The 16,678-nt window shown below is 40.9% G+C and overlaps 1 protein-coding gene across 4 annotated transcripts in view; it reads left to right on the plus strand.

Moving 5' to 3' along the window:
- The window catches only part of GRM3 (glutamate metabotropic receptor 3), a 102,386-nt gene that overhangs the window by 66,006 nt on the left and 19,702 nt on the right, over positions 1–16,678 (plus strand). For all 4 annotated transcript variants that reach the window (XM_088055010.1, XM_088055012.1, XM_088055011.1 and 1 more), the window contains one exon: positions 4,879–5,734. In XM_088055010.1, the coding sequence (XP_087911136.1) occupies positions 4,879–5,734 (856 nt within the window). The remainder of the gene's footprint in view (positions 1–4,878; positions 5,735–16,678) is intronic.

The following is a 16,678-nucleotide window of genomic DNA, read 5'->3' on the forward strand; positions in this document are numbered from 1 at the left end:
CATCCCAGCCCATTCAGAACCAGTGGTTTTTTCCTGCCTTTCTAAAGCAGGAAAACAGCTCTTTCTGCCAAAATTTTGGTATATTTTTAGATTTAAAGAACAAGAAAAAATTAAATAAGAAAAAAAAACCCTATATTATATATTGGTATGAATGCTTTAGGTGCAGTTTGACTTCCAACTGCCCAAATAATAACAAAAAAGCCAACAAGGTAGATTACCATCATTTAGGAACTGGATAAAACATACACTAGCCACTGTCCATGTTCCTTCAAAGAGATCAGGCCCTGTGTTATAGCAATGATCTAGAAATTAGGAAAACCTTTTGACATAGCTTTGCCATGGTCTTGCTGTGGGAATCTGGACTTGCAACTTATTCCCAGAAATAGAAAGACTTTCTCAGGAGACCAAAGACAGCAACAGAACCTCCGTTAGGACAGATTGCAGCTCAGAGAGACAGAAATTTGCTCAGTTTCTCAGTAGAGAAAAAACTCCTTTACCTTAATCTTGTTCTGCCCCACAGCCTGATTTATTGTCTGTTCAGAGTAGCTCTTTCCTGTCTCAAAGGAGCTCTGTGAAATTAGATTCATTAAGCCACGTTAAGTGCCATGAGATTCTCGCATGGTTAAATTTCAGAAGGGCAGAGAGCAGTGTCATCTAACAAGGGGCCTCCTCTGTCCAACAAATGTGCAATACACACTTTTGTGTTATGGCAAAGACACCCTACCTCTTCTAGTATTTTTGAGATTTATCTTTTTCTCTTTTCCCAAAATATTTCCTGGTCCCATACACATTCAAAAAAATCCATGTAATAATCTGTGGGCCATTAGAAAGGGAAATTTTAACAAAAATATCAGAATAAATCCTACTACTAGCAAAAAAAATTTAAAAAAAATTAAATCCTATGAAGGTTAAGAAAATGTTCAGTGAGATTCAATATATCATAAGACAGATCAAGGTTACTGAGACATAGAGGTGTTACCTCTCTGTCCCCATTTACCAGCAGGATTCCTGAATGGCCACAAATACACTCAGAAACCAGGTTCATGTGTTTGATAGCTGTATCTAATTCATGGCTCCTCACAGGTGGTTATTATGAAGCCATTTTCAGTGTTTTAAACAAGATTGGCGATATCCCACAAGCATTTATCCTGTCCCTGCAGCTCAGAGAAGCAGAAGTGACAGATGTGGAATGGGAGAGGGACACTGTTCTTCCCTGCCACTGCCACAGCCCCTTCATTTGCAGGATTTGCTGGTGCCAATGTGTCCCCAAGGAGGAACGTTGCTGGCACTGGACTTACTGCCATGTTCATGTTGGACAACAAACCACCCACCATCCCAGCAGCTGAGTGAGAGCCAGGCTTGCCTGGGGAGTGGACACTTGACCACAGGATAGTGGCTGCACTAACGAGCCCAGCAGCATGAGAGCAAATAAAGGTTTCCCATCTCTCTGAATGTGAGCTCCATCGACACGCTTTGCTCACATCAAGCTGTGCAAAGGGGCTGTTTTGGTCTGCAGATGCAGAACATCCAGGCTTATCTTCAAAGATATCTGCAAAACCCACCAGTTTTGATAGCAAAAAACCTGGCTACTATTGCTACTTAAGTGCCAACATATGGATTTCAGGCACTAATTGCATGCACCACGGCTTGATTAAATTGCTCCCTGGAGCTTTGCCAGAATAAATTATCTCACTTAGCAAAAGCTGTATCTGCACTGCAATTTTGAAGCTGTTCCACACATGTCAAGGCAGCATGGAGCTACTCTGGAGGTGTGCCTCAGGTAGTTCAATCTCAGTGCACATAACTCTGGTTTACATCCCACTGTCCTCTACTACACTGAGCAGATGTGGTATTGGATATTAGCTCCTCTCCAGAACCTGCTCCCTGTGCTCTTATCCTGTTAGTCTCTTAACCAGGATAACATTTTCATGATCAAATGCTCAGATCAGCATGAAAATGGTTGTTCTGAAATCATCTGCATCAACTAAATGCCTGAGACCTGAGCTTTTTTGAAAAATTAGTCCCTAATATCAAGACGTTACAATATTCCAGAAAATCCCCACTGGAGAATTTCAAGAAGAGTTTCCTGATCTGAATTAATAACAGAAACAACTTCACTGAACTCCATGAGCAGTAACAGTTCTCAGGGATGATTGGGTGATCCTTTATGATTAATCAGCCTTCCTCATATATTTTTTAATTTTTAGTCCATGAAAAATCTACCATCTGGACAGCTTAGTAATGAAGAGCTTTACAGCAAACAGCTGTAAACACATGAAAATTTTCTTCTCCCCAGGGCACAGGCGTCGGAATTGCAGCTGTTTGCTGGGACCCTAGAAGTGTAGTGGCCTCCAAGGCTGAGAACCCCCATGTAAACTGGGAGAGTAGTTCTATGGATGCTTTTGCTGCTTAGACTAAAAGGAAAAGAATAAAAAAAATAAAAGGCACAGAGAGAAAAACAAAAAAATCAAACTAGCTATAAAGCTGCTATATTTGTTAGGAGCACCTTTCTGTGAGATGAAGGTTTGTCCACTCACTGACCAGCATTACCTGAGCTGCTGAAAATGGACTTCTTGTTTAGCCAATTTGAAGGGGGAAATGCAGAATGAAATGTGTGCATACCTTCATTATGGTTTAGCAGAAATAAAACTATTCCTGCTAGAATAAACTGAGACAAGAATAGCAATTTCAGCCTACACAGTTCTGCAGGAAATGTTCCAGAATAGCTACATGGAGTACATTCTTATTACCAAATCGGAGTGCTCTTGAGAGAGGCCATGTGAACCAAACCATGTGGATATGTGGGCATGTAATCAAAGTTACAAAGCCACAGGGACTGAACAATGCTCAAAGCATCCATTGTACCTTGGTGACAGAGCAAGCCTCTCTTCCCATCCTGTTGCTTTAAAGCAGTTCATTTCCATCACCAGATGCAAATTAAATCCCACATTTCCAGTAAAAGGCAGTTTAATGACTGTTACCATCTAGCAGGGAGGTTAAGAACACAACAGCTGCTTTCTGAGGGACACTAACTTGTTCAGCTGCAGTGCTCCCAGCCTTGTGCTTGTACTCACTGCAAAACTGCAGTGTCAGCTAAAGCTCAGGATATTCCTTCCAAGCACTGTAGAAAAGGTTTTATTTTGGCTTAAACTAAAATAAACCACTACCAATGTTTTTTCTTTGGTGAAGGCAAACTTCAACTCAACATCTACAGCTGAGATGCCAGGACACCTGATCTTTCCTGGTATTCCAGGACAGGAGGGTCAGAACCTCCTGGAATCCTCAGTTCCATGTGGCCCAGAGGCTGTGAAAGTCCCTGTACATGTATATCTGGCCCAGATGAGATTACACCAGTTTGTAAGGGCAGACTGAGCTACAGCAGGACACTGCTTCAATGTCTGCAATACAGAAAAGAGAGAATCTAAATCTATAAAATCCTAAGTCATACAGGTTGCTGAAAAGCAATAAAAATCTTCTGGGTTTTTTTTGGTTTTTTGTTGTTTTGTTTTTTTTTTTACCAGACTGTCTAACTTGCTACTGATGTCTGAGCCTTCAAAATTTGCCTCTTCTACAACATTTTTTCCAAAACAGTCCTTTGACTTTGAGTTCTTACAGACAACAGTCTGTGGTTAAAGAAACATCTGGGGAAGATTAAAAAAATTAAATGATTGGGCAATTTTTAATAACTTTCCCTTGGGAATCTCAAGTACACTACTGCAACAATCTCAAGCACACTATTGCTTTTCAAATGGTTTCATCAGGCTGTACTCCAAGATTCAGGCTGTACTCCAAGATTAGCTTCAAATTTAATTTACTGCACAGAACTTCTAGTTACCAATCTTCCCTTTGTCATTTAAGAAACTATCACAGGAAAAAAATGCCATAATCTTTCTTCATTTCTTCCCACATGTGATCAAGAGTTGCACTTCTGTGAGAGCAGCAAAGTAGATTTGGAAATATTTAAGTATTGGACATAATAACATATGGAAAAAAAAAAAAAAGAAAAAAGAAAAAGCAGGACTTTGGTCCACATAAATCAAACCAGAAGGGCAAATTGAGATTATTAAAAATTTTTGTTATTTATCAAAAACTGTAGGTCAACATGACATTAGCTCATCTGGGTAGAGCATAGTGCATAGAGTCACAAGATCATGGGTTTGGTCCCTATATGGGCTAAAAAGTTGGATTTGATAATCCTTGATGGGTATCTTCCAATTGAGACAATTCTATGATTCTGTCATTGTGTGAATCTGTGATTCTGTGGTTCTGTGACATTGTCAAACACTTGAAGACTACTAACATGCAAAAAATGTACCTCAGCTGGTCTGCAGCCAGAACATCTCAGAAAAACAGTTTAAATGAGTGAAAAATAGGAGAGGTGGGAACTTATCTCAAATAAATGAGATTAAAAAGTTCTGCAAAAGGCCTGTGTATTTGTGATATTTGTACAAAAAGGAAATTCATGTCTTATTGGTACATTTGGTCATCAAATACAATGAATCTTGGAGAAGATGAATCCCACTATGAACAGCAAAGGCACGCAAATCCCCAGGCCTTAGTAAGGAACACAGTCTGAAACTGAAATATATTGTCCATTTGTGTCTAATTATCTGTTGCTTAAACAGGCTCAGTTTCACTAAAATAAAGGTCCTTTGCAATCCCAGGGAATTAACTGGGCATCAGAACAGGTTTTGTGCATATGCTTAGTGCAATGCTTTCCATGGAGTTTGTTATCAGCATCCTCTATCAACACCCTCAATCTGTGATCATCAGAACATCTCTCATTAAAAAACACTGCAAGTGCCTTTCCCTAAATATTTCTGTTCCATTTTATAAATACCACTCTTTAGTAATCTGTGCACCCCCCTTTGTCTCTAGGTGGCAAATTTGCTCAGACTCTTCCAGATCCCCCAGATAAGCTACGCCTCCACCAGTGCCAAGCTGAGCGACAAATCCCGCTACGATTATTTCGCACGGACAGTGCCCCCGGACTTCTACCAAGCCAAAGCCATGGCTGAAATCCTGAGGTATTTCAACTGGACGTACGTGTCAACAGTGGCTTCTGAAGGAGACTACGGGGAGACAGGGATCGAGGCCTTTGAGCAGGAAGCTCGGCTGCGCAACATCTGCATCGCCACCTCCGAGAAAGTGGGACGCTCCAACATCAGGAAGTCGTACGACGGCGTGATCAGGGAGCTGCTCCAGAAACCCAACGCCAGGGTGGTGGTGCTCTTCATGCGAGGCGACGACTCCCGGGAGCTCATTGCGGCCGCCAACCGCTTCAATGTGTCCTTCACCTGGATCGCCAGCGATGGGTGGGGAGCTCAGGAGAGCATCGTCAAGGGCAATGAGCACATAGCCTCCGGGGCCATAACCTTGGAGCTCGCTTCCCATCCGGTTAAAGAGTTTGATAAGTACTTCCAAAGTCTCAGCCCTTACAACAACAGGCGCAACCCCTGGTTCAAGGACTTCTGGGAGCAAAAATTCCAGTGTAACCTGCAGAACCGGAAACCCCATAAAAAGGCTTGTGAAAAACATTTCACCATCAACAGTTCCAACTACGAGCAAGAATCCAAGATCATGTTTGTTGTGAATGCTGTGTATGCAATGGCTCATGCATTGCATAAAATGCAGAGGACTCTCTGCCCAAACACCACCAAACTCTGTGATGCCATGAAGCATCTGGATGGCAGGAAGCTGTACAAAGATTATCTCCTGAAAGTAAACTTTACAGGTAATAACTCCTCTTTTGGTACCTACAGAATGTAATTAAGCACTGTAATTAAGGAAATGTTCATCAGTCAAGGTAACACCTAGCCAAATTCCTGGTAGCAGCTATTTGCACAGTTCAGACCAGGGTGGTACACAGGCAAGGTCAATCCTGTCACAAAAAGGCAGAAAGGAGAAGGAAGAGGAGATTGGTAAGAACCCCAGAAAAAACAGGTTGATGCTCCTCCTGCTTCCAGCAGAAGGAAAGGGTGAAGGTGACAACAGCTGGTCTTGGCAATGGCACTCCATCCTCTAAAATTCCACACACCAACAACCATTTAATTCACAGCCAATTTGGGCATGTCTGAAAGCCAATGGTCCTTTCACCACCTGCTACACCAGGCAGCTTCCCACCCTTCCCATGCCAAGACCTGGCCTTCTCTCCCTCACTTTGCTACAAATTTACATAATTGCTGGACCATAGCCAATGTCCTTGCAATAGTAAAGTAATAATTCCTGTCATAGAACCAAATGTAAATAAATTATTTAAATATATGGTGTAGTGCCATTACCTGTGTTACAGAACTACAGGCTTAATGGCAAAGTATAGAAAAAGCTACATTAAACATGTGCAGGAGATGTGGAGGAGTGTGGTCAGACTGGGAATGATATGAGCAAACTTCACGGGGACTGGCTGCGTAGCACTTGGCATCTCTGTGGTTTTGCCACCACATATGGCTGAGTTTAGCTTTTTTATTAATACTATGACATAACAATATTACACCCTACCAAAGCTAAATAGATCTATACAGAGGAAACAGGTAAAGTGTAGAATATCCTGGGTTTTTTTTGCTGCATATCTGAGTTTTTTCTGAAGCATCTAGGTTGTATTTCTATGTATTATGAAACTGATACTCTCAACTGACTGAGCTGATAGTAAGGAACCATCATGCTGTGCTTTGAATGGGAACTAGCTCCAAGAGGAATTGAAGGATAAACATGTGTAGGATGCAACATGCTCAATCCCAAGAGATTGTAATTGTATTTGTACAATGCTAATAACACTGAAAATTGTCAAATTGGAGCTTGAACTTTTCCCTTCTTTAGAGGTGTTCTCAGCATTTAATCACCTCTAAATACTACCAACCACATCCCTGGTACTTCTGTAGCTCCCAGTGGGGTGCAGCTGCTGTAGCCAAGCACTCAAGTCAGAATGAAACAAAGCTTTTGTGTTTAGACCTCTGGAAATTAAGAATAATCCTTTCTCCTTCCCATCCTCCTGTAGCACTTACAACATAGAAACTATTTTCTCGCTTGCCTGCACTTATCCTCAGAGATACTTGAATTTCCTCAAATTGTTGAAATCAATTGTTTTTAGGAGGACAGCACTTCATGGGAGCTGGTTCCTGGCATGCTGATCAGGAGGGAAGGCAGTGTTGTGCTTCTGTCCCTGCCAGGGAGATACTTCATGACTGTAATGACCTACCTAAATGAATAGGCACTTCAATATTTTAAAGTTCAATTATTTTGAAGATTTTTCTGACGCTACAGGTATTTTTATGGGCTTAAATAAAAACACTATTAATAGATTCCAGCCTTAAGGCTAAGCAACCTTTGTTCAAATATAGGATTCTTAATCATTTTTCTAACATGCAGATATTTTTAAGCACCTAAGCATTTTCCCATTCAACATCTATATATAAGGTCAAAATAACCCAAATTTTCTTTGACCAAAATCTCAGGAAAAATGTTAGTTATCTAGAGCCAGAAAAATTAGTTTTAATTTTGAATTAAATATATTTTATATTTTTATGAGTTGGGAGTTGAAGCTGTTCAAGATGGAAAAAGAAATTGAAGTCTGTAATTTTTTAGTTTTGAAAATAGAAAGCTCTTTTTTGAACCAAATTAATTTTATTTAAAATCAGCATGGAAATCTTTGAAACTCTGAAGGGCTTTATTTTCCATTAATTCTCATTTCCAATTTAAAACATTAAGAAACCTGTCAAGTTCTTTTCCAATGGCTTTGTTCCATATACATTTTTTTACCAGCTTACAACACGATTTGCTCCTCTCTTTACTATTAGTTCTTCCATTATAATGTGAATCCATGTTTTAATGTAAGTTATTTTTAAGCAGGTGAGTGATTTTTATGTAGTGAGTTATTAAGCAAATCTTCCATTCCTTCTTCCTTTCAGAAGGATGTGAAAAATTAATACGTATGTGAGATTTTAATACATATAAGTCTTGTCATTGATTTCTATGGGACCAAAACCTATTCTTTGCTCTTTCCTGGCTGAAGGAAACCTTTGGGTGTGTGGTTAAAGCAATATGAAGACCTTGTTGCATGGTACATTTGATCAATGACACTCTCATATTTCCACCTCCAAACCTGAGAATGTTTTCCCAGCACAGAGAGAGGGTGGCATGGAAGTTGCCAGTCCAGCAGCTGCACTGCAGCCAAGTGAGGCTGTGGATTTTCTCTCTTCTTTAGCCTGGGAAGCAGTCCACACCCACCACAAGGAAGCAGAAAGGTGATAACCATATTTGCAGACACACAAGCAGCTATTCAAGCATTGCCTCCTCTGCTGAAAGGCAGTGATCCATATAGATAAGCACTGCAAGCATAGAAATCAAGCAAAGAAATGGTGGAAGAAATCAACAAATGGCCCTGAATGTCTCATTCCAGTTTCCTGGAACATGGTGTATTTCACACACACCAGTCTGAGTAAAACATCGAGTGCAGTTCTGTGACTGGTGTGGGACGGAGCAATTTTAGACATTTACCCTTCAAACTCAAATTAGTCTTGATTAGCCTTTGATTACTGTTAATGGAGGGGATCAGCACTTACAGAGTGTGCTCCAGCCCATGAGAAGTATGATTTGCCCCTACATCTCTTGCTACTGACTACAAATGGAGTACAGGGTGACTAAGATTTATTTTCACTTGCCATTTAGCTGGAGGCCTGAAGTGAAACTCTCAGGAACAGCAATAATGTGATTTGCAAGGAAATACTCAGGGACCAGCTAACAGGAGGGTGGTTGCAGGGTCTGGCCAGGATTTGTGCCAGTCCTGCCACTTGTGCTGCCACTGCTGCTGACATGCTGTTCATTATTTCACTAATATCTCTGGGTTCCTAGTTAGTCCTCCTTTTTCATTAAATTGAAATAACTCTACAGAACGGCAGTGTGGGATGCAGGCAGGGTGAAATTTCACTCCTTATTGTCTGTGAAATACACCAGGCACATCAGTTTCTTGCAAGTCAGTAAGACATATATGACAAATGTCATGATATCCTGAATCTTTTCAGCAGAGGAAAAAAAGGACACCTATGCCTAATTCCGGCTTCCTGCAGCAGGATGTGAGAATACAAAGTCCAGCCCCTAGATAAATGCACTCACTCAGTTTCAGTGTTTGTATATTTGTATGGCCTTTCAAAGAGATATAGGCTGGTTCATCTTCTTGATCTTCCCATCCTCTACATTCCCTCCTGAGGGCACAAGGGCAGCACTTGATGTTCTAAATCGTGATGGTTTTCTGCTGATAAAGAGATGCCTGTTCAAGAGGCTGTTAACTTGTATTACCAGAACAACAAGGAAGTGCTGAATAAAAGTATAGGGGTCCATGGCAGAGAGCACACAGTAAACTCAACTTCTCGTCATGCCCAGCCATTGCCTGGTGAGGGACAGCATACAGAGGGGCTTCTGGGAGGGCTGAGAACCCAAGGATGAGCCCACATATCCAGAAGCCTTGCTCCCTCACAAGGGTGGAGGGGACAGTGAAGAAAACAGGTTTGCTGACTATTTTAGGTTGTTTAAGCCACCGGCACAACACAGAAAAGTAGTGTTGTCATTGCCCACAGCACTGCTGCAAGCCTCACGTTTGACAAGTGCCAGGACTGTGTGAGAGGGGTGTCCATCATTTGGGACAAAAAAGTGGCAGGGTCCCACACAGCTATGCCCTACATGTAGCTGCCTGGTGTAGCTGCTCCTCCAGGACATTGGACTGGAGGTGAGGAAGGGCAGCAATGACAGTGAAAGATCAGCATTAGCTCCAGGGTTGCTTATCTGGGGCAGGATAACAGCCTTGTCACCCAGGAGTGTGGGGCTGGGCTCCAGCTTTTCCCACTCCAGTTAGCTGGGCTGATGGTAGAACAGGACTAGCCCTGTCCTCAGTCTAATGTGTGCAGAGGGGTTTGGATTTTGCAATGTATGCATGTCCGTATTTTTAACACAGTTTTCTGAATCTGCACAGCTAATGGTTGGAGGAATTTGGCTAAAGTAGAAGAATTGGAAAAAAGATAATTAAAAATTTTAGGCAATGGATATTTAAAGTACTCAGTATCTTTTCCTATCCCTTTCTCCTTCCTGAGTTACCAGAATCACTGTCACGGTGCTTTCTGTCTTGTGTTCAGAAATCCATCTCTTCTACGGCAAAGCCTGTATCATCAAAACTGCCTCATCCTGGGCAAGTCCTGGGTTAGTCCTTGGCTAACCAGAATGACTACTCCAAATGAGGAAAGGGTTGTAAGTCATGTCTGATTTGTCCCCTTTCCTCCACTGGACTTTATGACAAAACTTCTGTTCTTACCTGGTTTTACATCTCTATGTGGTTCATTTTTTCCCTTCTCTTCCTCCTCGCTCTGCCCCAGTCAACACTGAAATAATATGAAGCAGAAGCACAAATTTGCCTTCTCATTTATGCTTGAACACTGGTGACTTCTGTTGTGGGAACACAATTTCACAGACCATTTCCATCATATCTGTTCCATCCAAGTAAGAAAGAGTTTAAGCCGTGGTCTGCAACAAGCAGATGTCACCTTACCTCTGAGCAAAGCAGCACTGCTTGGTTTCTGCTCTGGGATTCAGCCATAAGTATTTCCTGTCAAAAGTGCACTTCAAAACTCAATGCTCAGCCAGGCTGAATGGAGCACAGACCAAAAGAATGCTGCATGTGCTATCACGAGCAGATTACAGCTGCAGAAACCTCAAAGGCTGGCTACGAGTTTACCGCGGGGAGTACCTGTGCAGGCTAAAGCCAGAGCTCAGAGCCCAGCTCTGCAGCAGATGGCCCTGCTACTCCACCACCTCACCAAAGGAGCTCCTTCTCATCAGGTCAGATCCCCCTTGCCTTCAGCACTCAGCAGTGAGGTCCTCATGGCCTTCATTGGGATGCTTCTTTGTAGAATAAACCAGAACATGGTTTCAGATAAAGGCAAAGCTCACATGGGTAGTAGGCATCCAATACCTTGTTAATCATAAAAGTTGTAAAAGTGTAATACATGATGGATTTGTAGATAATAAAAGCAAGGAAAATGAGTGAATTCCCCAAGATACTAATTAAAAATCTACATGAAAAAGATGTCTAAGATTTATAGAAAAAAATTACTGCCTTTTCCTGGGACCACAAATGTGTTATGGTGTTTAAAACCTTGCAAGCAGCAAAGGGACAGTCTCTGAAAGCACACTTGAGACTTTCTGTTTCAGAGCAGAGGAATAGTTGAACCTGCACAGTATTTTCCTATATTCTCTCTATACTGGAGTTACACTGGTGTAAATACACAGAGAGCTGCAGCAAGGTTTTGCTGGCCTGGTAATCCTGATAGCCCCATCTGCTTTCTCCTCTCTTTACAGGCATCATGGGATCTGCTGTTCCTTTACTTTGGGTAAATTTACTCTCCAAGAGTAAATAAGCCAATCTCTACTTAGTCCTTCTGAAGACTTTAGTATATGTATACACATACTAAATAAATTAATATATAATTATAATTATATATACATAATATATATAAATATATAATTATATATAATTATAATAATTAATTAATTAATATATTTATTTACTTATATATGTATTTATATATAATTTTAATTATGTATGCTATAGATTCATAATCTACGAAATCATAAAATTAAAAAAAAATACATTTTGGATGGTCTCTATTCTAACTTCCTGCTGAAAGGTAAGGCAGCTGTGAAATCAGACAAATTTGTTCAGGTCTTTATAGATGTAAACTGGTTGAAACTAAAATGCTAAAGAACCTTTTCAACACTCAGTTTAGGTTTAACGTATCATGATGGCAAGCAACTGGTCTGCACTCTGGATGTGTTGTGTGTCAGTCACTGCACCTTCTGAACTGGATACCTGAGCTGGCAGAGGGACACAGGTGGCATCATGTATGCTATAATGCACCTGTTTCAAATAAAATTTCCATTAAACTTCTCTCACCATAATGGTAGGTTAGTGACCTGCCTGTTAATGGTGTCTGCTATCAAGCCAGAGACCATCATAAAAAGCTGCTGTTTCATGCTTTCCCTTGTCACTAATTCACAGTAATTAGCCTGAGTGAGCAGAAGCAGAGGCTGAATTGTGTTTTTTCCCCTTGAGATAAGCTCCAGCAGCTGAGGCCAAGGTGTGCTGGGCCATTGCTCCCCATCTAACTCAGGTACTTTTGCTTGGTGCCACCACTGTCACCACTGCCTGCTGCCACTGCTCTCTGCCTGACCTGGGCACTGAGCTCCCATGGACAGAAAGATGGGAAAGGCAGCATTAGCAGGACACAGAGCAGCAACAGCTTTTCTTCATAGTCCTCAGAAGTCTCTGGAACTATGTTGCCTTTGGCCTTTACCCAACTGGGTGTCATTCCTGGAAAGCCTGCAGAAACCACAGGCCAGCAACAGCCCCAAATTTGTTATAGGGACATATTTAAGTGAAAGTACTTTGGCATCCCTAAAATTGCAACTAGATCTCCATCTCGGTTTCCTCTACTTGAATATTTAAACAACCCACCACTTCAGCTGAGCTATGAAATACTGAACATAAAATTATATAGTCTATGCCTTGTATGTAATTTATAGTCAGCTGCTTATCTCCTATTAATAATGTAGCCTTCAGGCAGCCATAAATCTCTAGATTTCACAGCATCCATGAGAGTGTGTAAATGAGGATGAGATTAGACACCCTGTGTTTGTGGAGAAACACATGACTGCCAAACAGCAATGATTTTCTTTCAGATCACATATTTGAGAGACAGAAGGCTTGGTAACCTAATTTCTCTAAATCACAGGCTCCTGTGTGTGCCTGGTGCTTGTTTTATAATAGATATTTTTTTATCTTTTGTTTTGCTGCAAATGATATGTGAATCCCAAACACCAATGGTCTGCACAAGTCCTCAGAGGAGCAGGAAGTCTATTACAACCTTTTCATTCCCCCATTTTGCACACTCCCCTTCTCAATCCTACTGGGTTTTACAGCAGGGGGGAAACCCAGGACATGCCATGGGATTATATTCTTATTCTTCATGCAGATTTACCTGGGAGAAATGTTTAAACACAATAAGAGATGTCAGGTCTGCTTCTTTTTCTTGCGACCTTGAAGGAGAAGGTATCAGGTGAGAAAGAAGACTTTGGTCTAGGATTCCTATCCCTTGCATTTTAGCATCTAATTTGGCTCTAAAAGGCCCATGGAAAGACCAGATTCTTCTCTACCACCTACTACTGGAAGAGCACTTTGGTACTTTCATATTTAATATCAGTGAGTCTCACTTTCACCCTGAGATACTGCAATAGTAGGGGCTGACAGAGGCAAAGGCTGTGCTCAGAACGTGACCACAGAAGTGCTGAGGATGAGGACGACACATGAGCAGGTGATTCCATTTTAATCTTTTGAGCAATCCAGGTGTGCCCTGGACTTCCAGTGAGTCTCCAAGAAAACCCATCTTTTGAAAAGGTAATGAAGAAAACTACAGAAAGTCACAATTCCAGATGTCAAATCCCAAAGATAACTAAATGTTATGTTATTTTTAAAAAATCTATATCCTTGTTAGCAGTGAATAATTATCATACAAAGGCAGAAGTGAAAGCATAAACTATAGAAAAGTATTTTTTCTCCTGAAATAACGTTAATTTCATGACATTTCTGGAAGACATTTTCTTCACCCAGAGCACAGTACAAAGATATTTCCAGGCTAAGAGTGGTTAAACAGAAACAGGGACAAGACCAGTACAGCTGCATCAGTGAGACACTGACACTCAGCCCAGCCTGCTGCTGCTATCTAGACATGGATCATGGCCTGCATCCTACATCGATTCCACATAGCAAGTTTGCAAACAAATTTGTCCCAAGCCAACTGCTGTATTTGTACTTGTTAAACTGCAGCCCAGATGAGCATGTGAATCTATTTCAGCTTTCTGCAAAGCCTGAACTATTCCCTTCAAGTTTGTCTTTTCCATTTCTGATTCCCAGGGCAAAAAACCTCCACCACTCACTGATACAGGCCTGTTTCTCTATAAAAAAGGGACAAAGAAACTCAATCCAAACTCAAAACAGCCATTTTTTACATTTTCCACTAGCATATTGTCCCAAAATTTTTCCCAGTTTTTCAAAAAGCAACCATCTCTACATCTTCATGGAGCAGAAACTCCTTTTACATATTCATGCTGTTCACAAACTGACCTTCTGCACAACTCCCATCAATTGCAAACTGGATGGACCTGACAGACAAATGTGTGTGACTTTCATTTCCTCATTTGTCAGAGCCAAGTTTCTAAACACCTCTAAAAGCATCCCAGAGAATATCTGGCTTGACATCACTGCAATATTTATGATTATTTATTGTTATTATGGTTAGCAGATATAGAATATAATGTAAAAATATATTTCATTGCTGTTATCTTGGTGAGTCATTTCCTTTTGTTTCCTTCTTCCTGCCATGAAAGTATATTTGTCTGAGCATATAACAACTGAAGACAAAGAATATTAAAATTCTTCAAGGCAAGGGGAACAAGACACATATTCATGCACAGGGATATCAGAGACAGAGAAACTTCTAACAGAAATGTCCATGAAATCCTAGCTGTAGCATGGCTACAGGAATAATCCTTTCATTTGCTCTTCTGCTTTTTGTTCCATCCATGGGCAGCTTACCTGCTCACTGCTGGGATGAAAACAGGTTCAGCACTAAGCCAGAAAGGACCATGTCTCCTTATATAAATCCTTAAATTTAAGGCATGTATTTTATAAAGAAATTACCAAGATCAGTAATTTGGTATGGGTCTCTACACAAAAACTGACTCTTTCCCAAATGCAAGTGAAGAACAGCTCAGAGCCAGAAGCTGTGGGGATGGGAATGATGGTTGCAAACACCCAGTAGATGGAAAGCAGAGGTTATTGTACCTCACAATCTGAAGGCCCCTGCTCCCTCAGTCTTGCATATGAATTTCATCTCCTACAGTTTTGTTTCTCTTGTACAAGCCCATCTTTCTACTTGGCAATATATGCACCATCCCATCTCTTCTAGACTAATGACACATATACATCTAGCATTTTCTTACAAAATAAATTCAAGAATATTTCTGAAGACTGAGAGGTATTCACTTTTTAAATGCATATCTGCAATTGCTCCTCAATTCAATGAAGGTTTAAAGCAGAACATTTTTCTACATGCTACACAGATTCCAGGCAATTTGATGGAATAAGCTAAGGCAACAATTCCTTTGTACATATGAAATATTCACCGGTTCTGTGGCTGAAATATGAGGCTCAGCGAAGAAAACACCATAGTTTTATTCAGGGAAGGGATTGCACTGTGCTCAGGGGAAATGGGGAAACTACTGGTGTGAGAAAGCTGAGGGAAGCCCAGGCTTGAACAGAGTCCCCTTGCAGAATGTATGTGCTACAGAAATCCCATGTAACTCTGTAGCTGAGAGAATATGGATTCTCAGGGTGGACTGTGATTCCTAAAGGCTACATCTGTTATCACTTAGATTCTGTGACCCAGTATTAACCACATTTGTTGTATGGATTGGAAAAAACACAGAGAGGCACGAACACTCACATTCACAGGAGCACTCACCCACTGTTCTTTAAAATTTTATTTTACTTAACCCAAATCTGTAATAAAAAATAGTACTTGATGTATGATTGTTGAGATTGCATTTATATAAAGAGTGAGCAGCAAATCCAAAATCAGTGGAAGGGAAGGGAGAGCCTGCTGGTGTTCAGGTAGCAGCACTGATGAGTTCCAGCATCCACAGTCAGGTGACAGTCCTGGTTCTTTTTCTTGGAGAGACTGTTACTTGTACCTTCTTGTTACTGCATTTGTTTTTTTTCACCATCCACAGGATGTTTTGCACATGTTGCAAACATGCTCTTCTTTCTATTAATTATGCCCTAAAAACTGTCTTCCTGTCTTCCCAAGGTTGAATTTTTGTAGTGATCAGTAGCTAACAGCTCGTGTGCAGCTCTGGGGCCTCAAGCATCTTCCTGTGCTTCTGCTACAGAACTTTCCTGCTCTCCACCCATGGAAACACTTTCTCTGTGGCTCTAACTTTTACAAGAAGTCTTAAATTTGCTCCAAAACACTAGGACATGCCTGATCATATGCAGAAATTTATGGGATGGGGTTGCTGGACTCTTCTAGCCTAAGCAGCAGTTGTGTCATTGCCTGTAACAGCAGAAGGTTGTATTCTTGTGGATCCTTCCCTTGACATAAATAACTATACCCCTATAAATAAATTTTACCTGTGGTTTCTGTAAAAGTAAGATTTTTCCATTGCATTTCTCCATTGCCCTGATGAATGCAGCAGCTGATCACTGCTCCAAGTGATCAGCTTTGTGTCAAAGATTGGCCTGTTGTACCAGGATAGGTCTCCACCAGACAGTGACTTAAAAAACCATGAAACTGGTATAGGGAACTGATGAAAATGTGCTGAAAAACTTTGTTAAACTTCCTCTACTACATTTTCACATCCATTTGAATAAATAGCTAATGGCTAGTTAATGCTCCAGTAACTAAAAGAATAAAAAGCCCATCTTTAAAGGCTCTTTGGAGAAGAAATTATCTCAAGTCAGAGGAAGGTTTGAGGCAGTACTGTTAATGTCTTTTCTAGATCTCCGAAACATTTTATCAGTCTAATCCTATCAATGTGTCTCTGCTTCCACCATAAAACAGGCAAATAAATCAACATTTTC

This window comes from Pseudopodoces humilis, chromosome 5 (genome assembly GCF_049639895.1).
Source record: "Pseudopodoces humilis isolate 2021_Gansu_Grassland_sample_001 chromosome 5, ASM4963989v1, whole genome shotgun sequence".
Classification (NCBI taxonomy): domain Eukaryota; kingdom Metazoa; phylum Chordata; class Aves; order Passeriformes; family Paridae; genus Pseudopodoces; species Pseudopodoces humilis.